The sequence below is a fragment of the Beta vulgaris genome, chromosome 2 (genome assembly GCF_026745355.1).
Source record: "Beta vulgaris subsp. vulgaris cultivar EL10 chromosome 2, EL10.2, whole genome shotgun sequence".
Classification (NCBI taxonomy): Eukaryota; Viridiplantae; Streptophyta; class Magnoliopsida; order Caryophyllales; family Amaranthaceae; genus Beta; species Beta vulgaris.
The window spans coordinates 43540280-43564713 of NC_079203.1; the positions used below are offsets into that span (position 1 = coordinate 43540280).

The 24434-nt window shown below is 35.0% G+C and overlaps 3 protein-coding genes across 4 annotated transcripts; 2 read left to right on the top strand and 1 right to left on the bottom strand.

The window, feature by feature from the left end:
• Window positions 1-683: 683 nt before the first annotated feature.
• Window positions 684-7245, bottom strand: LOC104886492 (uncharacterized). Of its 2 annotated transcripts, XM_010670939.4 has the most exons (9): window positions 7076-7244; window positions 5383-5463; window positions 3780-3829; window positions 3618-3695; window positions 2712-2769; window positions 2569-2618; window positions 1863-1971; window positions 1702-1763; window positions 684-1033 (listed from the first exon to the last, which is right to left on the bottom strand). In XM_010670939.4, the coding sequence occupies exons 1-9, from the start codon at window positions 7157-7159 to the stop codon at window positions 994-996; spliced, it is 612 nt and encodes a 203-aa protein (XP_010669241.1). In that variant the 5' UTR covers window positions 7160-7244; the 3' UTR covers window positions 684-993. The 2 variants fall into 2 exon arrangements, with proteins under 2 accessions (XP_010669241.1, XP_048495116.1); XM_048639159.2 differs by lacking the exon at window positions 5383-5463 and having other exon boundaries at window positions 7076-7245.
• A 3562-nt stretch (window positions 7246-10807) lies between these two features.
• On the top strand, window positions 10808-14705 carry LOC104886487 (hypothetical protein). The gene is made up of 3 exons (XM_010670935.4): window positions 10808-11165; window positions 13020-13178; window positions 14058-14705. The coding sequence occupies exons 1-3, from the start codon at window positions 10905-10907 to the stop codon at window positions 14412-14414; spliced, it is 777 nt and encodes a 258-aa protein (XP_010669237.1). The 5' UTR covers window positions 10808-10904; the 3' UTR covers window positions 14415-14705.
• Window positions 14706-15668: 963 nt separating this feature from the next.
• Window positions 15669-19085, top strand: LOC104886478 (probable protein phosphatase 2C 72). Its single transcript, XM_010670928.4, has 5 exons — window positions 15669-15979; window positions 16916-17236; window positions 17676-17790; window positions 17883-18106; window positions 18453-19085. Exons 1-5 carry the CDS (start codon window positions 15812-15814, stop codon window positions 18648-18650), a joined length of 1026 nt encoding a protein of 341 aa, XP_010669230.2. The 5' UTR covers window positions 15669-15811; the 3' UTR covers window positions 18651-19085.
• The last annotated feature ends 5349 nt before the right edge of the window (window positions 19086-24434 follow it).

The following is a 24434-nucleotide window of genomic DNA, read 5'->3' on the forward strand; positions in this document are numbered from 1 at the left end:
GACATTTATAATGGTAACAACAAGATTAATAATAATTACCAATATTAATAATTAATAAGTACAACAACAACAACTAATAATTCTTTTGAACAAATGTACTAGTAAATAATAATACTCCCTTTGTATTTTTTTATCTTTCTCACTTAGAATCTTGACACTATTCACAATTAGAGATAATCTTTTAGATTTTTCTCAATATATAAGAAAAAATATAGTCATGTGGGGTCTTGTTTGATTCGTCTCAATGAGTACTTTATTAATATTCAATTATTATAATTTTTATTAATATGTAGTGAAAGATATTTAATAATAATGAGTTTTTAAATATAAGCATGATATGATCTGAACTGATCTGATATGGTCTGATCTGATCTGAACTTATTTTTTCTAATCTGATCTGATCTGAAATAAGCAAAAATAAGGTGAACTGAACATAGCCTAAGCCTTTACATATAAGGCAGAGGCCAACACTTTTCGCAATTATGCGTATCGATTCACGAAAAATTTGCAACGATTTTGCTGCTGAATCACAAGACTTCCCCATGATTCATGAACAGAACGTATATTCATCTGGTGAAGGTTCTTGGTCAAGCATTGCTACTAGACATGCCACAGCTTAAGTAACTTGTCAAAATAAGCACAAGAGATAGCAGAGATACTACAGCAAACTTAATTCCCAAGCGAGAAAGAACCGCATCAATACTGAATAGAACAGTTTTTTCAATCTTTGTCTCTCTCCTGTAGCAGGGTGTTCAGATAACAGGTATAGTTAGTTTTTGGTAGTCGTAAGCACGTAAATATACTAGCAGAGGCATTAACCTAATCCCTCTATGACTTATAGAATGTACAGTATTAAGTTAGTGCATTAACGATCAACAGCTGTTGATGTCACGACCATCACTCAGTTTCAAGTTCTGCTGTGTTAAGGTATTGCAGTAAAGAAGGCAAACATATCAGAAGTCTAATCAGGTATTCTCAGGCATACTGGCTTCATTACACTTCCGAAACACCACCTCCTGTCTCAGCACGTGTCCTGCATAATAATAAGAATGTATTGAGAAGGCAACAAACACAAAAGTGTCGAGAAATGTTGCTGATGTATATATAATTATATAGCATGACGTTTATCATATTTGCTAGCAGCTCTACCCAGCCCATATAAAATTCATTTGACACCTACATACTTCCATTTCCAATCGTTCATCCCACTTTGATTGACTTGCATAACTTTGGCAATTTGAATGCCCAAGAGTCAAGATTATTAAACTGTTGAGGGCTGGTTTGGTAGGTAGTAACAGATTGTGATAACACTAATAAATTTTTAGGTATGTTTTTGAAGAAAATTTTAATCTAATGTCCATGATAATGTTTGTCCATCCTTAACACGTCTCTTTCTTCTTTAAAAACCGTTAACATCCACTACCACTTTAGAGCTGGTATTGAGTGGTGATGGATTTTTGCGGAGAAAAACACATGTTTGGACTTTGGAACATTAGCATGAGACTTTCCTCATAAAATTACAAACAAATTCATTACTAATACCACCAGCCACTCCTGGCTGGCTGACTGTTCAAACTGGTCGTAAGGGTTAAAATACAACAAGGAAATGAAAGCACATAAGATTATCTATTAGCATTCTTGGGAAGACATCATCTTGTCTTTCATTACTTAATTGCAAATTTTAAGGCATAAAAGGCTTACTTGTGGTCAGATGGATTCGGCATAATTTCATAAACAATATTAACTGCTACATCCCTCTTCAGCTGATATCCATTGTGAAAGAAGAACTGTTAGTCAAGTAGACAAGAATAACAATAAACAAGCCATTGATAAATAATCTGTATCTTTGGCAGAAATAATACCTGAGTTGCTTCACCTTTCAAGCCAATGTAATGTATCTGACCTGTGTCTGCACCAAAGTTGTCAGGAAAGTGCAGAGTCAAATTGCCCACACTCTGGAATTTTGAGTACCTGTTCACATAGCCACATGCCACGTCAGAGCATTAAAAAATAAAGCAAGCATGCAAGGTGAGGAAGATGCCGAGATCACAAATAGCAGTCATGGAGATGGCTTTCAGCCGTAAAAACTAAGTCATGATGATGCAGGAATGGACTTTTTCATTTGAATTTTTAGACTTGTTGCAGCATTAGGTGTAAGTGCCAAATCTGGAGAACCCAAGTTCTTAATTATATCAGCTGGTGAGATATGGGCCAAAATAGGATAAAGTACGAAGTAAAAGCGAGATCTAGCTTGATGATATTACAGCAGAACAGCACGCTTTTGACAAATGTCCCAGATCATAGGGGCAACATGAGGGCTCTTACAGTGCCAAACCTATGCACACAAAAGAGTATATGCCGAGAAATGGGTCAGTCTAGGTATTCTTGAGGAAAATACGAGGCAAGATTAGCTAAATGATATGTGTCACTGTTTATTCATGACTGAAAAGCCGGAATGAGTTGCTTTGGTAGCAAAAAGCAACAGGAATGAGAAGAGAGATTACATCTCTCTGGTTCTAGCCACCAGATACCTGGAGTAACAAAGGGAAAAGGCAGCAAGACTATCACCTTGTTTGATATTCCAATACTCCTTGCAGATTCTCAGCCAAGTCCCATTCCTTACGAAATGACAAGGTTCATTAGAAAAGGAAGAAAGAAAAGAGAGTATATAATATATATTAACATAAATCTTGCCTTTAACAAATTGATACCTGGACAGGTTGCATACTTTGCGCATCAGAGAAGTCAATGCCCTCACGATTGATGAACCTAAAGGTAGTTAACAGGGTCATAAGAATAATTATAACTGCAAAGATATTGATGTAAAAACAAATGAAAAAATAAAGGCATTTAAGCTGATGCACCAAAAAATATAGAACCCTCTACTTTCCCTGTAAAACCACAAACATGTTTAGGTTGCTTGCCGAAAAAAACTATTTAAATGTACTAAAACTTGTAGGTATTATATTGCTCCCAATTTCAAAGGTGTAAAATTCAATAAAGACTGTAAAGATTCATTTAAAACGTCTAAGTAGTATTCTGAATTGGGCGACAATTTAGCTGATTTTAGATAAAAGGAACTCAAAAAATTTGTTAGTTTGAGTTGCTGTGACTTTTCAATCATATGATTGAATAGATAAATCAGTACTTTAGTACATTAATTCATATTGCAGCAAGGCAACAGTGAAAAAGTTTAATGCAAGTTCATATAGAGAAGTTGATATGGCATAGATGGTAACAGCCAACAATTTTCTCTTTCCTTCATTCAGCAATAACTACCACTAAACAAGTCTTGAAAAACCCAAACCTCCATAACCCCCCCAACAAGGATCAACTTAACGAAGCTTAAGGTTGATCACCAATTTTAGAATTTGTTGCATATAAAGGGATTTTCATACCTCATTATACAGTAAATGTAGGAGGTCGGGTTATCAGATATTTTGGAAGAAGTCGGGGGGGGGGGGGGGGTCGCAGATGACTAGGATGGAGGGCATTGGAAACAACATGAAGAAATTAGGTTCGCGGGAGCATGTAGCACTCGATAGAAAAGATTGGAGACAGAGGATTTATATAGATGACCAATGAAGATAAAATCTTGACAGTAACACAAAACTTACGCTCTCATCTTTGAAGGACTTGTTCCATCAGCACCACCTACAATTGATATGCCCTTGATCTTGACATCAGAGGTAAATCTGACGATGAAGTTTCCATAGATTAGCATAAAGTCATAAACAGTTTAACAGCACAACCTGACAAGTAAATCCTATCGTACTTACGGAATGAAAACAATCAATTCAGGATCACCATCATTGCTTTCCAAGAATGCCTGGTGCAATAAAGAAGACTTATATTAGACTTCATGCTTACTAGCACACACGGTGCAGCAATGATAGCTAAACCCAAAAAAAGTGACAGGAAAGATAACCATAAAAGAAAGAAAGATACAAAAATGAAAAATGAAACAATGTTTTAACCAAGCGAAAGAATAAACACACCAAAAGGAAGTGCATTATATAAACTAGGTTCGGAAAAATACGAAAATGCCAAATAAGAATGTGAATAGCATTAAAAATTAAATACGGTTCATCAACTAAGTTCCTAACAGCAGAGGCAAAAAATATCAGAACAGACAAGTGGCAAAGCTTCCCTTGGCTTCAGCCACTTTTACATCATCCTGAAGCACAAGCAGGGGAGAAACTATTGTTTCAATCTTATGTTATCAAAGTTCCGAATAAAAATCTTAGCACTCTCATGTCAAGCATTTATGACTCATATACAAAGATTTTGCAGGCAACTGGAATTCTGTGAGGTGCCAAAGGCACACCCTTGGTACCTCAAGCACATAAGGTGCATCAAGTCCATCTCAGTACAATCTATTTGGTGAAAGCTAAGCAAGTCATCCCACCTCGAACCTTCCTCCTAGCTTCTAGAGGCTACCTTTTCAAACGATGCTTGAATCTATTTAGTAAACAAACGGAGGCATTACATTTCACAGCAAAATTAAGGAAAAGTAACACCTGCTTACCATATCAAAGATAAAAGATATTCCCCTGTCTATAACAATATATAACTCAGCAATGCCACCCCCAGTAATTGAAGCTATTTGTGCTTAGTACATGAAATCAGGGAAGTAAAAGAGATCTAGATTTTGAAACTAAATACTATTACATGATAAGCATAATAAAACTATAGAATAGAAATTGTAATACTTAGTAGGATTTTTTGCAAAAAAACTACCTTTTAAATTCATTTTTTTGCGAAAAACTACATAATAAAAAAATTATTGTGAAAAACTACCTAATAAATTATTTTTTGTTGTAAAAGACTACCTTGCACTGGAGTTGGGGAGTTGACTCAGATCTCCGGCGTTGACCAGGTCACGTGAGTTGCATGTGTGTTTTAATAAACCCTTAATCCCCCCTCCCTCAAGTGATTCATTCAACTCACCAGATGTACTAAATGGAAGAAGTTTGCTATTGAGGTGTCTAGTGACGAGGAGTTGAATGAATATGATGATGAAGTACACAGCTAGGGCAAAATTGGAGAAATAAGGGAAAAGTGTTAAAATTTGGGATTTATTAAACCACACGTGCAACTCACGTGACATGGACAATGCCAGAGCTCTGAGTCAACTCCCCAACTCCGATGCAAGGTAGTCTTTCACAACAAATTAGGTAGTTTTTCACAATTTTTTGTTATTAGGTAGTTTTTCGCAAAATAATGAATTATAAGGTAGTTTTTTGCAAAAAAACCTACTTAGTATGATACTAATGGAAATGGACCTAAATTGATAATTGAACAGAGTAGCCAAAAGTAAATGCAACAGCAAGGTCTACTATAGCTCCATAATGTCATAAACAATAACTTCTGTTGCATTACCCCTGAAGAGTTTAGACGCTGCTCCCATGATCTGAAAACTGACTTCGCACTTCCTGGAACCGCTTCATTCAGAGCAGACACCTGCATAAAGCCTATGGTCACAACTTTTACATTTATGGACAACAGGACAAGTGAGCAGTAACAATGTTTGAATGCAGAGTTGTACTTAGAGAATATAACCCAGAAGAAACCAAAATGAGCAGTCTAAATGTGTGTCCTTCATGGGTCACGGGCCTCAGCCAGTGCCAACCACATGTTCATTCACAGGCAAGCAAATGCCACAGTGTATGATGAAACTTGACATTAGGATCATTATATGAAGAATAACATGGACGATTCTTGCAATTGCAATCAACCTTTGAAACAAGTGTATACAACTACTCTAAACAACTTGAAATTTCCCCTTTGGCGTGTAATCTTTCACAAAAGAATCTCTAATCCCAAAGTCTTGTTCATATAAAGAAGGAAAAATCAAAGAAGTCCACATAAACTCTGCATGCAATGATCTGTCAGTTCCCCTTATCCAGATATAGCTTACCCTAAGATCTTCATGCACTCCTAAATCCTAACAGTTCTCCTCCCAAAGCAACATATCCAGTGGTTTGCTAATATCTAGCATCTCTTAGGATCAGTGGCTTTGATCATAATATGCTATAAAATATATAAGTTTTTTTTCTTCCAAAGGATGAAAAAATTCTGTCCATTGGACATGGCTATCTGAGTAAAATGTGACCGATGCTCTTTCCATGCAACAAATAAGCAAAATACCACAACAGTGTGAATAACAAACAACTCATTTCCTTAGTCAGACACAACTTGATTATCACCAATAATCCTGGAAAAGCTAAAGCGCAAGCGCAACACAATCAGCTCATCAGCTCATCAGCTCCTCAATTATGACACCTAGGAAACGGATACCCATTGAAGCCATCATAGATTTACCAAGAGTCACTTTAATAATGCAATCCTAATCCCTTACATGGATCATTGTTTAACAATGACATCCACTTAAACTAATTTTTCTTTTACAAGCCATAGTAATGCCATCTCAACCTCGAACCCAGGAACAGCCAACATTACCCACCTCTTCAGGACCCTAAGTTGGGCCATGTCAGATAGGCCTCAGAGTTGACACTAAAGTGATACTCCTAATCAATTCAGAGTTCTAAATCATAACTGCTCCATAACTTAAACCAATAACAAGCAACCGCACATACATTCGAGTTACACGGCTTTCGCCACCACAAGTACTGCAGGCCGAAGATGGCAAAAGCCACAAGCATCCATAACCCAAAACATAATATATGATTCTCAACTTATATAACTCATCAAATATTCAAATTCAAGGAGTAACGTATTCCTAACTCTTATAAGAGTTAAAAATCTTGAGTTTCACCATAAAATTCACCAGAAGAACAAAATTAAACAATCAAGCATACATTTTTTGGGTGCAACAATCAAGCATAGTACTGAGGCAAACACATTTTACTCTACACTTCCGGATTAATGGAATAACTATTTCATAATAATAAACTTAAATGAACAGAAAACACTAATGGGTATTACATAAACTATTTAACCCATCAAAAAGAACTATTTTTCAGAACAATGGAATATTTTAGACTTTAGAGTTGAGGAAAAATTGATGAAAATTTTATAAAAAAAGGAAAAGAAATGGGAGAGGAAGAAGAACCTTAGAGAGGTCGATGTGTTTGTAAAGAGACCAATCAGATGAACAATTGTGATCTTCGCAGCTATGATCGTGTGAGCATGCCATTTTTTTTCTCTTTCTCTCTCCTAATTTTAACGCAAATTTGGCTACTCTTAAGAAGATGATGAAGCTACTACTGGAAATTGGAATAAAATGCTCTGTTAAATACTTCATTCTTCTGCAAGAAAGGAATTTTGGGTACAAACGCACCGTTTTATGTTTTATCCACTATCACAAATTCCCCCGGCCTTAAAGAAAAAACAAGACCAACACATGCTTAGATCAACTGTAAGGGAGTTGTTCTAGCTTAACCAGAGGTCTCAAGTTCGAGCCCGGGGAACGCAGCAGAGTGTGTTGGGAGAACTTTCCCCCCAATTGGGGCATGACCTAGCCCGAATCCGAATTAGTCGAATCCAGAAATGAATTTCGGAAACCGGGTATGGTTCACCAAAAAAAAAACAATTTTTTTATAAAGGTAAGAAAATAGAAAATTAGGAGGTTTTCTATATGAGGGGAACTCTTAATTTATCGTTACAACAATAGAATCTAAATCGAGTTATTATGTAGAAAAAGAGTTGATTAGGTGACCTACAATCATGGTTATCCAATTTGTTGTTTTATTTGCTTATCTATAGTACTCTCTTCGCTTTTATTTATTTGCTACATTTTGGTTTACACAAAAATTTAGGAGATGTCATTTTCATTCTTTTTTTAGTGTACTTTTTGACCCCTTTAGCATTAAATAGGGTGGGAAAAGAGAAAAAAGTTGTACTTTTTGGTGGAAGAAGGGAAACAAATATAATACTAATACTTTTTGGTGGGCCAAGTCTCCTTATAAGGAAATGTAGCAAATAAAAAAAAAGCAACCCTTTTTGAAAAAATGTACTCCCTCCGTCCCATAATATAGTGCTTGTTTCTTTTTTCACTGTCTCCAAAACGTAACTTTGACCTTTAATATCTTCAATTCCTTATTAATAAAAAATATAAAAGTTGATATTATGAAACTACACATTGAGACGAATCTAACAAGATCCTACATGAATATGTTTTTTATATATACAAATGAGAATATTCGGTCAAAGATTTTAAAGTTTGACCACCAAAAATGAAATAGGCACTATATTATGGGACGGAGGGAGTAGTAAATAAATAAAAGCAGAGGGAGTATAAAGGATGAGGAGCTAGCTCATGTGGTAGAGCACTCCCATCTAATCCTTGAGGTCATCTTCTACCCCAACATTATGTTGGGGTATTTCCTTAGCATGCTTTACCAGCCAATGTGCTGGTAGTTCCTACAAGGCTAGTAGCCTTGGTAGGGGTTAACCATTGGGCTGACTTAATTTCCCAATCAAAAAAAAAAAAAAAAAGCAGAGGGAGTATATGTTTAATCTCTTTAATTTTGTATTACTCTCTCCGATCTTTATTAATTTATCGATTTCTTTTGCACAAAGTTGTAGGAGAAACAATATTGTGGGTAGGGATGGGCATGGGTCCAGGACCCTACCCAGACCCTGTTGGACCCAACCCTAATTTAAGGGTCTGGGTCCAACTTTTTCAGACCCTAAGGGTCCGGGTCCGGGTCTGGGTCCAAGTAAATTTTTTAGGGTCCGGGTCCGGGTCTTAAAGTTTTGGACCCATACCCTACCCAGACCCGACCCTTAGACCCTAAACTTATGTAATATATACATTTTAACTTTTTTTTTGAAAAAACAAACAGATTTTCTAAAAGACTAAAACCTAAACTAAAACACCATTCTAAACTCTTATGTAAGTTGTGTTCATTTCGTTTTTTTTCAGTTCGTATGTTTGTATTTTTATTTCGTTTTTTTTTCAGTTTATATGTTTGTGAATTGTGTTTGTTTCGTTTTTTTTCAGTTTATAAGTTTGTATTTGTGTTTGTTTCGTTTTTTTCAATTTATATGGTTGTGTTTGTTTCATGCGATTTTTTGTGTTTGTTTCATGCGAATTTTAGATGATTATTGATATTAATAATGTTGAAAATTTAGCAAAATAAAAAATTTAGACCTGGACCCTCCAGACCCTCTAGACCCTCCAGACCCTAAGGGTCCGGGTCAGGGTCCAATTTTTTCAGACCCTTAGGGTCCGGGTCCGGGTCTGGGTCTGCAAAAATATTTAGGGTCCGGGTCTAGGGTCCAGCTGGACCCGACCCAGACCCTACCCTTGCCCATCCCTAATTGTGGGACATAGAAGGAAAGAGAAACTATTATTTTATGTCAAAGTTGAATGTATGTGTGATGGAAAATTAGTAGTCTCATTCTAAAAACAAAATAAATGGATAAACTGATAAGGAACATCCCAAAAAAGAATAGAGGTAAACTAATAAAGACCGGAGGTAATATATAACAAAACATGGAAAACACCAAAATATAGATTAAGAAAAAAAAATAACTACCTACTTATTTTAAACAAAAAAAAAGAAAAAAATCACATTTAAACTGAACAACTACTTTTTTAAAACAAATTGTAAAAGACAATTGTTTTACACAATTTGTTATGTTAAAAAATAATGTCATTAGTTTCTCCCAAAGATACCAAATTAAGAAGGTGAATTTAATGACTATATTCTTTCTTGACTTAATAGATTGGTGGGCAATAGGTGATTTAATTTATAACTAGTTATTAGGTTCGGGTTATGTCCTGAGTAAAAAAAAAATTCTATTATTAATATAATTACTTTATGATTATAACACTAAATACAACTTAACCTAGTGGTTAAGACTTTAGTATATGTACTTGAGGTCTTGGGATCAAAACCTATACTATGCAATTTCTAAATATTTTTATTGTACATGGATTACATGAACTAAAACTCCTTAGGGAGAGCGCTACGTGGCACATTTTTTTGTTTATGCACGCCTTTTAATATATTTATATAGACTAGTTATGGGCTATGCCCCGGGTAAGAAAAAAATATTCATTTATTAATATAATATTTCATGATAATAACACTCTATACAACTTAACCTAGTAGTTAGAACTTTAGTATATGTACTTGAGATCTGGAGATCAAACCCTATACTAATGGGAGTAATGAAATCCTTTTTAGAAAATTAAAATTCCTCAAAAAGTGTAAATTTATTCACGCACCTTTTCCTTGGTCATTCAAAATGCCCACATCAATTTATGAAAGTGTGAGTTCCCCGATATCAACCAAACATAATAAGGCAATTTCTTAAGTTTTACATAAAGGAAATAACTTTCTACGGAATGAAACTTCCCGCGAGAATTAAATTCTCATGTAGACCAAACAACCACCCACTTTAATTGATAATACTCCTACTTCAAAACCGTAGTTGATACTTCTATCATATTCTCATAGTTTTGAACACCACCTTTAGTCCTTTACCACATGTCCCCCATCGTTCTATTTTCCAATTTGTAATGAAGCTTTCTCCAAAAAACCCTATTTTCTTTTTGTTTCTGTAAGGAGTACCAACCTTATATGCACCATATGTGTGCGAAGTTGAAGTATAACTGTATAAGTGATAACTTATTGGAAGTTTGTTAAATCAGTTTATCCCTTTTTATTCATTTTTAAACTAATAATACGATAGATATTGTATTTTTTTTTAAAAATAGAGATATATTGATAAAAAGAAAATGAATATCAAAATTCATAATAATTTCCATATATAATAGAAATTTACGAAAGTTGTATTGACATGTGCACCTTCTAATTTGCAGAAACACCACTCTTATGCAGAACAAAATCTTGCTCATAGTTATAACTTATAAACTTGTAGTTCTTCCTCCCACACAAGCCACCACAATCTGAGTCTGACACAAAAAGATGGAAGGGGTTGAGGGAAGCAGTAGCGGCGGAGCACCGTACACATTAAAGGCAACAAAGTACAACAACGAAGACATACTGTTCTGTATTGACGTTGACTCAGAAAGTATGTCCGAAATGAAGAATACGGGTCCAAATGGTCGACCCATAACCCGACTTGATTCAATTAAACAATCCATACTTTTATTCATCCATGCTAAACTCACCATCAACCCCAATCATCGTTTCGCTTTCGCCTCTCTCTCCAAATCTGCTTCTTGGGTACTCATCTCTTTTTTCTATTAAGAATTTGATGAATTGTTCAATTGTTTGAGGGTTTTGTTTTAATGTATGTAGAATTGTCAATTGTTTCGTTTTTTGGGTGTGATCAATTGTTTGAGGGTTTTGTTTTGATGGATGTAGAATTGTCAATTGTTTCGTTTTTTGGGTGTGAAATTCATTAATTGCTTCTGCTGCTTAGATGGGAAATTTTGATGTTTTGATGGTTTGGGGATTTATTTATATGTTGGGAAAGCTGAATTCATAGTACTAACTTTGTTGGCATTTTTTATGTAGGGAATTTTTTTTGGTATTGTTGAATTGGGCATAGTATGATTAAAATGAAAATCTCAGGTGATATTGGGATATGATCAAAATTGGCCTTTTCTATAGTAGAATGGAATTCCGAGGGTTTTGCTAGTTGGGAAGTAACGAGGGTCGAGGGAACTAATTGACATAGATTTGAGTAGGGTTTATGCTTTGTGATTGTTATTATGGTGTTGTTTGTTATAATGCTGTGATTCAAGGTACAAGTTTAAGTTGGAGGCGGATGTTTGGTAAGTTTCTTTCATGATAGTTCGTCATATCAGGCCTTGTTTGGTTGACAAAACAAATCATGGGAAGTGCAAATTCCTAGGAAGTAGAAGTATATGAAATTGTTTGGTTGGCAAAATCATGGGAATTTGCACTTCCTAGGAAGTTCTACTTCCTCCAAAATGGAGGAAGTTACTTACCTAGGTCCCCCTAGGTAAGTAGAGCTTCCCATAGGAAGTTCTACTTCCCATTGTCAACCAAACACAACTTTACACTTCCTAGGAAGTTCAAATACATGGAAAAAATAACTTCCTAGGAAGTATGACTTCCTATATACAACCAAACAAGGCCTCAAATTAAGCCGGGAGTTTGCGTGAGTGCATATTGGCGTGTATTTGATTGCGTTTGTCTACTGTAAGTTAATTATATGTGATTGCTCGAGAAGTCCTTATTGTAGATAGCCAAGATTCTTTATTGTTTGAGTATTGGTGCTCACATCAGTTTGCTCCATGATATAACTTTAGCTTATTAAGTAGGATCTTGGAACAGTTTTGCTCTGAATTTTCATTGAGGTGTCATTTAGGACTCTAGAAGGAGAAATCAATGCAATATTGCAGCATGAGATAGCTTGAGTAACATTGCTGTGACACTGTGTTCAGGTCTTCCCTTAAATCATTTCTTGGCTCAGGAGGAATGCACCTAGACTAGCATTCTTTTGATCTCTTTCTTAAAGTATACTTGCGTAGTTAGTTCGATGTTTTTGAACACGCAAATGAGGTCCTTGTAACCATTTGAACTCAGATGTGAAAATTGTGTTCCCTGGAAATAATACGCCCAGTTTCCTTCTTCATGTCCTCTTTCTTGGTAATTCCAGCTGTATGCGAACTCATTTGACATGACTCTGGCTATAGTTCTCATGCTGCCAAGATTTTGAATCAAGGAAAGCCGTCTCAGATAGGCTGATATGTGCCATAGGTTAATATAGTAGATGGTACTTAAATGTTTTTCCGGGAGTATTAAGAATGTTATTTGACTATGTATATATTACAAGTACTTTATCTGTGAATGCTCACTTACACAAACAAGATTATGGTTCCCGAGTTGATCTTTTGACAGGAAATATTAATGCTTTGCAATTGTTTTGTTGTCCCTCAACTTGTTCGACTTTATGTTTTTACATTCTAATATAATGTGAACATATCTTTGCCATGCCTCCTCCATTTGTATCTTTACAGAGGTGGAGTAAGCTTGGAAGTTCTTTCAGCCTCAGAAATCATTAATTAGGAGTTATATTTACCTGTCTCTTATTTTGTGTGTCTGAAGGTGCGAAAGGAGTTCACTAGTGAAGTTGATTCTGCAACTGCTGCATTTAGAAGTTTGTCTGTGAGCTCATCAGGGGGTCATGCAGACCTTACCCAGCTGTTTCGGATTGCAGCTCATGAAGCGAAAAAATCAAGGTCTCAGAATCGAATATTAAGAGTGGTAAGTGAGTTCTGGAGCCTCTTCATCTATGTAGGCAGACTTGCAGGGCAGAAGTTTAACTGTTGTTAATGTAAAGCTAGAGTCATAGTTAATAAGTCTGCAAAACTTGATCACATGATATCTTTACAGAATGTTTTGCTGATTGATTATTAAGTGCTCTGGGATCGTTATTATTATTTTGACCTAACTGTCAATAATTATTTATTTGACTGATGAACTTATCGTTGAGTCTTGAGGTTTGGTTGGCAGCAAATTGTTTTGCTGGTAAATTATATTCTCATTTTTTTATGTTATTCCTTTCTAAAGGAAGGAATGCCAAATTGTCCTCCCTATTCCTCAGCCTCTACCTTCCTCTGATTCTCTCGTCCCATATTCCCATCCATCCTCTTTCTCCATCTTCATTTTCCCCCCTCTCTAACTTTTCTTATGAGCTATCAAACAAAGGAAAATAAAGTTATAATGGTGTTTCCCTTTTGACTTTCTTTTTCATGGAAAATCGTTTTCTTTTGAAGATGTTTGTCATCTAACCAAATAGATCCCCTCTGACCAAGATTTTTAACTCATTTAGGGTGGTTCTGCATGCTGGATATGTTATAATTGTATGTCTCTGTACTTTATATTACACAAATTGAGTCTTTTATCTAGGTGACAATTGATTTTTGCATATTGGTGAATGGGTTTTGGCATATAGATCTTATATGCTTAATTATAGGCTTTGTGATTATTTTCTGCCTTTTTCCGTTCGAATTATGTGGTCTCAAAACTTCAACATTCTCTATTAGGCCTTTTGGAAATTATGAAGGTTCATGCACACTTATTTGTTAGATGCTGCCACAAACTTGTCTAACTTATTTTTCTTAATCCCTATGGTATGCGTAGATCTTACTATATTGTCGTTCATCGCTACAACCGCGATTTCAATGGCCTGCAAACCAGAAACTCTTCACTTTGGATGTGATCTACCTTCATGACAAGCCAGGACCTGATAATTGCCCCCAAAAAGTGTATGATGCTCTTGTAGAAGCACTGGAACATGTTACAGAGTATGAGGGCTACATCTTTGAAAGTGGTCAGGGCTTACAACGGGTTCTTTTCCGTCACATGTGCTTGTTATTGTCACACCCTCAGCAGCGATGCCTACAAGACGACCTTGGTTTACCCACGACCCTAGCAAAGAAATTGCCAGCAACTGACTCTACACCAGGTGAAGACACCATCTCTGTGTCTAGCCAATGAGAATGTTGATGACTTGGTATTCAGTTTCTGCAGCAGGTGTTAAGGTGATTTATTTTTCGAGATTTTGCTGTAATTATCAAGGTCATCTTCAGGCATTGTATGAAAGTTGAAAAAAAGGCAGCAGTTGCAACTTTTCTTTTCTTCTTCTTCTTCTTCTTTAGCTTTTCTCTGCTAAACTGCTTTGCTTTCAAGTCAGCATTATGTAAATTTAGGAGCTTTTAACGGCTGTTGCTCAGTAGGTGTAATTGGAGTAATATGACTAATATCAATTTAATTCTCGTTACTACATAATTACAGTAGTTAGAAAGATAAAATTTTGCTGGATATGGTGGTTGTTTTTATGATGTTGAACAGCAAGTTTTTATCAACTCATTTAGGGATTATTAAGTCCCCTCAAAAGATAACCTCCATAACAGTTGAAAAAACGTAAAACCCCATTTGAGTGAGTTAGGTTATGGTTTAAACTGAATTAAACTTAATTCGTCTGAATTGAATTGAACTCAATTTGTATGAACTGAATTGAATTGAATTAGACCGAATTAAAAATGCGACACAAAACTAATTTGTCTAACTTGAATTGAGTTTATCTAAACTGAATTATTTAGTCTAAAAAACAGAGCTTTAGTCCGAGATATAGTCATATAACAAATGTGACCGAATTTGCCCATCAAATTGAGTGCAAAGAAGAACACCTAAACACAGGGCTATATTATAGAGTATATCTTTTTCCATAATTTTTTTAAAGTAGTTTATCATTCAATATTTTTAATGTTTTCCAAATTTCGTACTCTGTATAATTTTTAGTGAATTTCTGTAACTTATACTTTAGGACCACTTCCTTAGGACCTACACAAGCTACACAGGTACACTACACCCACTTTTAAGGAATATTTAGAAGATATGTCAAATACTACATTGTAGTACTTGGTCTAGTAGTTTGGTTGGTACATCAATTTTGAGGTTGTGGAATCAAATCCCACTAGAGGCACAGACACTTTGAGGACGGGAATTTCCTCTTATCATTCTCTATCCACTCCCGCGGAGCCTTGTCTACAAACCCGAGCTGGGTTTATTTGTACGAGGTTATGGTCCGATTATAACGCCTTCTTCTCACCTAAGTCAAATACTACATCTTACCTATGGATAATAATTATATTTGTTGAATAAGCACTATAAAGTCAACCCTAAGTGACAGCTCATTAAAAGAATAAAAGTATTAAGTAATTTTTAATCAACATCCTCTTTCAATATAGTTTTATGTCAACTTCCTAAAATAAAATGACATTTTTTTAATGTGCTTGGTACTTTATTCTGTTACCATATTCCACTTCCGGGAAGTTTTCAATTTGTAAGACTTTAATTTAAAGAACATTTTGGTAGTAGAAAAAATTTGTAAAATGGGAAATAGAGTAGTATCAAATAAATCCGTTCCAGAGGGTCTTGGATGCATTATACATAATGAAGATGAAATGAATGATATTCATAATGATCAGATCAAATTTGGGTCAGTCTACTCTAAACGTGGTGGTAAGATTGTAAATCAAGATTCTGCTGTCCTTTGCCAGGTACTACTAATATTGTTGTTACTTTGTTACCTAATTTTTTTGTCAACTTATGTTGTTCTTTCACATATAGATTAATCATCAAAGATAAGTTCGTTTTGTTATACCTTGTTGGAAAAATGAAACTTATATTTTGTGGAGTTCGTATCTAGATTATTTACGCATTTTGCCTTATTTTTTTTAAGTTGGTAAGATGAAGGGACCCTACTGAACTAGCACTTCGCATAGGTATAAGTTACAACCAGTCAGGTTTGGAGGTCAAATACTTTGGAGCCCCTAGTGGGATTTGATCCTATGATCTTGAATCATAAGGCCAAATCTTTACCACTAGGCCAATCCTTACTTGGTTACGCATTTTGGTTTATGTTTGACATGTATTTTTTGGATGTAGGAGTTTATTTTCCGATATTATGAATCTATGATTGTCCCCTGTAGTGTACTTCCTATATTTAAGATTGAATAAGTGCAGTGACAAACACACACAGTTAAGGTAGGAAAGACAACTTAACATGTAATTAAAGTGTATTGAACCCTGTTTGCAATTCAATTAAAAGAACAAACTTGTAGTATGTAAATTTGTTACTATCTTTAATAGGTTGTCTAGAAGTACTTTATTCTTTTCTGATTTAGACGGTGTGTTAGAAGATGTCTTATTTTTTAGTAAAGATTTTGAGTCTATTAGATGGTCGCATGTGCTATGGGATGGGAATTATGTTACCCACCACCTAGCTCGACTGATTCCTTTTGGTGTTGAACAACGTTGGGAACTGTCATTGTCCAACGGAGTTAGCCCCCTATGTGCTTATGGACGCTTTGTCCTATGGTTAATATATGCACTAGCTATCTCCCCTCAAAAAAAAAAAAAGCTTATAGGCATGTTTTGAAGGTTGTGAAAATCAAACAATATGGTGACCTACTAGCTATGATCTGTTTTTGAAGGGCTATGGATCAACATTAGATGGTGTACTTTGTGGAGTATTCGATGGTCATGGCGAATATGGTCATGTTGTGAGCAAAGCTGCTAGTCGTCGCTTGCCATTGTTATTGCTTAATCAAAAGAATGCAGTATTGTCGTCTGAGGTACCAACTGAAAGTCAATCAAGTAATTGCAATGGTTCATCATCACTAGACAAGGAACTTGTTGAATGGAAGACGGCATTTTTGAATTCTTTCAAAGAAATGGATGATGAAGTGATGAAAATGGCGCTCAAGGAGCGCTACTTTACGAGTGGAAGTACTGCTGTAGTAGCCCTGAAACAGGTCTGTTATATTACTATGCAGACTAATATTAAGCATTTAGTAAACCATCATTTTATCATCTCTGTTCTTTTTGGTTCTACTTGCTTTCCATGTAAACAAAAACACATAAAACAATGGTTTGGATTCTTCGTATTATTTCAAGTACCAGCCAGTGTCGGATCTTCGACACTCAAACATGAGTATAACACTTAGACACTTCATTTTGGGTCAAAATCCTCGAAAAATTTCACAAAATAGCCGAGTCAGACACTGAGACATGTATCCGTGGCTGATTGTGGGTACCTAAGTCTGTGTAACATTGGTTTTAACATATCTTGGCTCTCTGAAATGAGGGATCGTGTGTAGGTACATCACTTTGCACCTTTTTCGACGGCCTAAAAAGTATCTGCATAACTGAATATACTTTGTATTATATCCCTTTTAAGTTTAATATGAGCAGGGTGATGATCTTCTCATTGCTAACCTTGGGGATTCAAGGGCAATCCTAGGAACTAAAGGAGATAATGGAGTTAAAGCTGTTCTACTGACCATTGATTTAACACCTAGAATACCTGGTAATCAATCAATTATATATGTTTTCATATTTCGGTTCTTTTGCAAATGATCAAATCAAATGTATTCTGGACTTGTAACTTGTGATGTGTAGATGAAGCTGATAGAATACGAAGTTTCGATGGTAGGGTGTTTGCATTGAAGAATGAACCAGGGGTTGAACGAGCATGGATGCCTCGTCGTAATTCTCCAGGGATGGCTATGTCTCGTTCTTTTGGAGATTTTTTTATGAAGCAGTGTGGCATAATTTCCACTCCAGTCATCACTCATCACCATATAACTTCTGATGACCTCTTTATCTTGCTTGCAACTGATGGAGTAAGCTTAATTTTTCCAAATTTTTAACTACAATCGCTTAAATTTGTAACTAAGGATGCGTTCTCTGCACCTAATTATCACTCATCTAAATCTATATGAATTTACATTAATTAACCAATCGGAACTTACTCGCCATGAACTTAACTCATTTGAACATGAGCTTATTGGCTATGTACTTATCTAGACTTTTTATTCATATACAACTTTTTTGAACTCATCATTCCTGAGTAACTGAAATTATGGAGAGGAGATCAAACTTGTTAAAAAAAAAAAAGAAAGATACGAAACTGCTGTTTTGTCGGTATAAAAGATGAAATTTGAACTAACATATTGGAAGTAATAACAGATATGGGATGTCCTTAGCAATGAGAAAGTAGCATCAATTGTATGGGGTGTTGAGAATGAAAAGATGGCATCAAAAGCAGTTGTAGACGCGGCTGTTGTAGAATGGAAGGCGAAGTATTCACTTGATCGACCTGATGATTGCACTGCTGTTTGCTACTTTCTGCAGAAGAAAGTTCAGACACCAAGTAAACCTACCTGATCTTCATGATGACTGATGATTGATGAAGGAACCTTGTACTTAAAGACCAATTGTTCATTTTTAAAGTAAGTTGTAACTTGTAACATAATATGTGGATATTAGAAACTAACCATGTAGATATATTTGGTGATTTTGACTCGAAAATGGAGGGACTCGCTCTTTGGTGATTTTGACTCGAAAATGGAGGGACTCTATGAAGAGGTTCTTCATGTCTTTGATGGTCTGATGGATACATAAACAAGCTTGAAGGATTGGGGCATGGATGCGGAATGTTTTTGAATTCTTTAGCTTGTGATGGTCCAAACTTCAAATAGATCCTTTAGAATGAGGGAAATTAGTAAAGGGATTAGAGGCTTTCTTACCCATTCTCCTGTCTCGTCTATTCACTTTGTAAAAAGGATCGTAAATGTGCATATTGTACCAATTGATTGCAAAGCTAGATCTTATGAGTTACTAGTATATCTTTCCGTTCCTTTTTATTTGACATAGGCTGATTAAGCAATGGAACATTACTGATTAGTAGTGAAAGATAGTACTACAATGGTTAGTAGCAAACTAGCAATCTTAATAGTAACTTGAGAAAATGCAAGAGAGAGACTGTTAGCGAGAGAAAAGCTTTGTAGTACCACTCACACGGAATAAAGTCAACCTCCTAATTAGAACTTTGGTTCGACAGATGTTCATAGACTTCAAATTCAGAGGTTGTTTGACAATCGGTTGTTGGCTTTTAGCGTGGTTTAGTTGGCTTATTTGACTGGGTGGAAGCATTGGTGGTATGTATTGGCTTTTTAGGTTGGCTGTTTAAGCCAGCTGTTTGCAAAAGTGTTTGGTAAAATTAGTTATTTGACCAAATTAAAAAGTCAAAAGCCAATGAAAAAGCCATATACCAAACATGATCCTAGTCTGAGCGTTTGCCTTCCTTTTTGCACCGCAAGGTGTGATAAGATAATAATATGTACTAATTATATTTATGTACATATATCGTTTTCCACTAAATGTTGTATATAGTGTAAATATTGCAATTTCACTAAGCGTTCATAATGGGAAGTGGGAACAACCCAAGACAAAGGAACTTACACAATCTCATACCTTGTGATCTTTGTGACTTTCTATTACTCTTTTCACCGAGTGCACAAATTAAAAGATCTATGTTATATACTTTCTCCATTTTTTCAATTATAACATTTTTCTTATCTAAAAGTTTCATATTAATTACAATATCTTCTTATTGTTAATAATTTAGAGTAACATTATATTTTACACCATAATTAACGTAAAACGACGACCGTTAAAATTATGTTATACACACCACAGTGGCGGATGCATGTACATGAAAAGTGGGGTCACTTGACTCCACCAGGGGGAAAATAATATAAAAAAAACCTAATTTTTATTGTATAAATGTAGATAAAAGTGTTAATTAGTAGTAAAAAGGACCCCATTCAACACTAAAAATAACATTACTGTTTCGGATACTTATGATAAGTGACCCCATTGCATATAATTTCTAGATCCGCCACTGACACACCACAACGACCACAATTTTTCTTTGTAGTCTACATATGGTTGTCTTATTTCACTATCATAGATTTTTTGAACACTAAGAGTGAGCCTATTGGATGATCTACAAGCAAGATCATGAGGAGAGAGGGAGAAAAATATTATAAAGAATTAGGAGAGAGAAAAAAAGAGGAGAGAGACAAGGATGATCAGATCATTACAATGATATCATTGGATCATAGTTAAAATTCATGAAAGAGAATAATTGGTAGGCCCCATGTATGATGAGTTGGCAACAATCTAATGGCATTAATAAAAGCAATCCAATGGTTAAAAAGCCTAAATTTTAGATCATCCATTGTGGGTAAAAAAAGCATAAAAAGTAATGATAGATAATAAGTGAAGTGGAAGAGAGAGGAAATATTAAAATAATTGATGATCCAAATTTTTGGATCAACCATTGTGTATGCTCTAATCATTGAGAACTTCTTGAGCAATAATGTTCAGTTCGATATATAAAGGGTGAAAAGACTCTAGATTATAAACTGCTATCTACGGGAAAATCTATTCAGTGCATGAAGCTAGGTTATTTGATGACTGTAAGAGTAGTGATGGGTACAAAAGAAGGTATAAAGTGCAAGGATGTATGTCAAGAGAAGATTATGGTTGCATCTTCCGATTCTGGTCAATCAAATCGCATTGGTGTAATAGGAGATACCATTATGGAGTTGGAAGATCAAACGACACGGAGTGTAACTCAGATTCCCGTTGAGTCACAAAAGGGAGATGAGTACAAAGAGAAAGCGGAAGATAATGAAGCTAAAAAAAGTGTTAAAGATAACAAGTATCATAAGGACACACTCATGTCTGAGGTTGGATCATTTTCCAGTCTGTCACGAGGTTCAAGTGGGAAGAGAAGGTTTTCTCCTACACCAAGAAGAATGAAGACAGTGAGAAGTGGTTTAAGGAAGATACGCACTAAGGGTAAGGACATTTCTTATTCAATATCTAATTGTTCCTCTGAATGCAGGTTAAGCGTTGGTAGGAAAAGGAAAGATCGGATACCCCCTTCCTCATGTTTCTGCAACCCTCCAAGCAAAAGGCGTCATTGTATTACTGGTTTTGGATCGGTTAATAGCTATGCTAATATTGGTTCTCTTTGTCAGATTTGTAGTGCTTCTAATAATGTAGCTCGTGAGATGATGTATGTTGGTAGTCAGGTGGTTAAGGGTGCCCATGAACTGGCAACTGTTGTCAGCGGAATGTCTGGGTCCTTTAGCTTCTCCTAAGGTTTTCTTTGTACGTTTGTTCTTGTCGCCAAAAAAAATAAAAAATGTTCAGTTCGAACCCAGCTCATTGAAAACGAGTCAACTCGAGCAAATCTTTTTTTACTCGTACGGATTCCGAACACTTCACGAGCTAGCTTATTTGTAGCCCTTCGGTATCGAGAAAAGACTACTTTAATATCTTGGCGGTATTGAGTATTGACAATATGTTAATCTCAACTTGGAACTAATGTGACCATTGTGGATAAAATCATAAAATTGATGATGATTGACAAAGACATTTGATGTAAATGAAAAAATAAAATTGTCAATTCTGTGGGTTGTCTGTTATTAGTGTGGATAAAGCTTCAAGTTTATCAATAATCAATTACAATAATTTCGACCTTTTTGAATCCTTATCGACTCATTCAAAAAAAGTGCTACTTTTTAACTATTACCAAGCAGCAGCTTGTTGTGTTTTGAAGGATGATGTTAGATTTCCTATGTTAAATATTGCATAAGCTGATTAATTTCTTGAGTGAAGCAGATTTTCTGACTCAGGTAGTGTAACATATCTATTAAGCATGTTGTCAATTTGACAATATACTAGGCTAAGTAGTTGGATACTTGGATTCGCCGTTTGGGTTAATCAAATGGCAAAACTATTACGAAGTGGAGACTGGAAAATGAAGATGTCTGTTGCCCTCATCCCACATTAACGGGCTTTTGTGTTATATATATATGTATGTATAAGTTATAATAAATTGGCCTGATCTTCTATTAGATTGTCTGATTTAATTAAACCATTAACTTTTTTTTTTATGTTTGCTGTATAAATTTTTATGGAATAACTATATATCTAGTATCTATTTTCTTTGAAACCTTATTGACTAGACCAAATCCTCTAAATAAATAGTTGTGATGCGTAATTGTGTATATATGTAATATATATTTGTTTATTTATTTTCTAGGGCAATTGATGTATAATATATTTTGAAGAGGGAACAACTTGTTTTTTACAAGATAAAAAGGCAAATTAGAATATTATACTATACATTATCTGCAAAATAATCAATATTATACCTGTTGTCATCGTTCACATAAGCAATTTATTTAGGTGGTCTTTTGGTTGTTAAGATTGGTGGAATATAGAATAACAAGTATAATTTATAAGATGATAATACCGTGAAAGAATATATCTCTATTAAATAAATGAAGGGGAGGAAGATGGTGTCCCATTACAAAAGTCTTATATACCCTTAATGAAATTAGATTGTAATATATATTAATTTTTTTTGTTTTTCCTACTTATCATACATATTGAACAAGTTAATAATGAAATTGAATTTGAAATTTTCATTAAATATTAAATTTTGAAAAATGATTTCCTATTCTTAAATATGGGTGAAAATTTCTGATAAAAAATTAATTTGACAAATAAGTTGATTGACACAATCAAAAGAAAAAATAAAAACATGAATTTCATATTAATAGTTATATTGATAATATTTTAAAACCTAATTGTTGATTATTATTCGGTAATCTTTAGTATATAAAACAAACACCTCCACTTTATTAATATTCAACGATTGAACCTTGTTGGGTTTGGTGAAGCAAGACAAGGAATCGAAGGAGAGGCGAATATTGAGCTGCCAGCCTAGCAGCCCGGGCGGGCAGCAGGAGGTGGCCAGGAGGACAGTTTGGGCATGGGCGGGCGCCCTTCTTTGAGGCCTAGGGCAGAATAGTGGTGAGTTTCTTTCCCCAGGTGAGCATGTGTTTGAGACTGGGCGAGCTTCTCGGCCTAGGCGGGCAATCTTGTTGCTATAGCTTTTGCCTTCGAGGCAGGAAGTTGTAGTGAGTTATGGCCCGAGGGGCAATGTTGTGGCCTGCGCGGGCGACTGGGCCTGGAAGGGAAGTTTTTCAGGATCGCCCGGGCGACCTAGTCTGCGTGTGTTTTTTTGCACGTGTTTTTTACGATTCAAGTTTAAATCGTGGCCCTTAGATTGCTTTTAGTCATATGAGTACGTATAACACACAACTTCATTGTTCAAACTTTAAATCTCATCTTTTCTAGGGTTTTAGGAGAGTGAGTGAGTTTGTGGGAGTGTTGAAACTTGTATGTTCACCATTGATTCCATAGTGCAAGTTTGTGGGATTGTTGAAACTTGTATGTTCACCATTGATTCCATAGTGCAAGTTTGTGGGTTTACTTGGTTATTGTTTCAATTTCTTATTTCTTCTTGATCATTGTTGATTATTGTACAAACAAGTTACCACTTGTTTCTTAATCACAACAAATCCGATACACAAATTCTTCTACTTTATTTGAATACAAGTTTTCCTCTGTTTTATATATCCTTCTCTAATTGACAAAAAAAAAAACGTTTATATGACAAGCACACATAGCGTGCAAGAAATGCTAATTTACATATAAAGCAAACAATAAAATTCCAACAAATTTTAATAATTACAGTTTCATAGAAATTTGTAATTTGTACCTAAAAAAAACCAACAATTCATTGTAATCTTTTATATATATTCCCAAATTTTGCTTCATTTCATGTTTGATAATAAACATTTTCTCCCATCCCCCCTACATGTATTTACTTGATGCATCAAAAAACACCCATGATTCTCAACAATTTTTTCTCTATTGACAAAAATATTGAGAAAAGTACTTTAAATAAAAAACCTTACTTTCCACTAACTCTCTTCTTTATTTAAACCTAATTATTGGTCTAAAGAAAAACAAATTAAAATTCATATCAGGTTCTAGATTATACCTAATAATACCTCTGTGAGAAGAACCTGATAACAACTCCTAAACCATGGAACTAAAAATAATTTATTTTATTTAGGTCCAAGTTTCAAAAAAACAACTAAAAACAATTTTTGGAAGAACTTTTCCTGTTGAATCCACTTAAAATAAAAGGACAATAAACTACACAACAATTAAACTAAAGGACATATCAATCCTACATGTCTACACCTCATGATCATTTTAGAGGACAATATATGG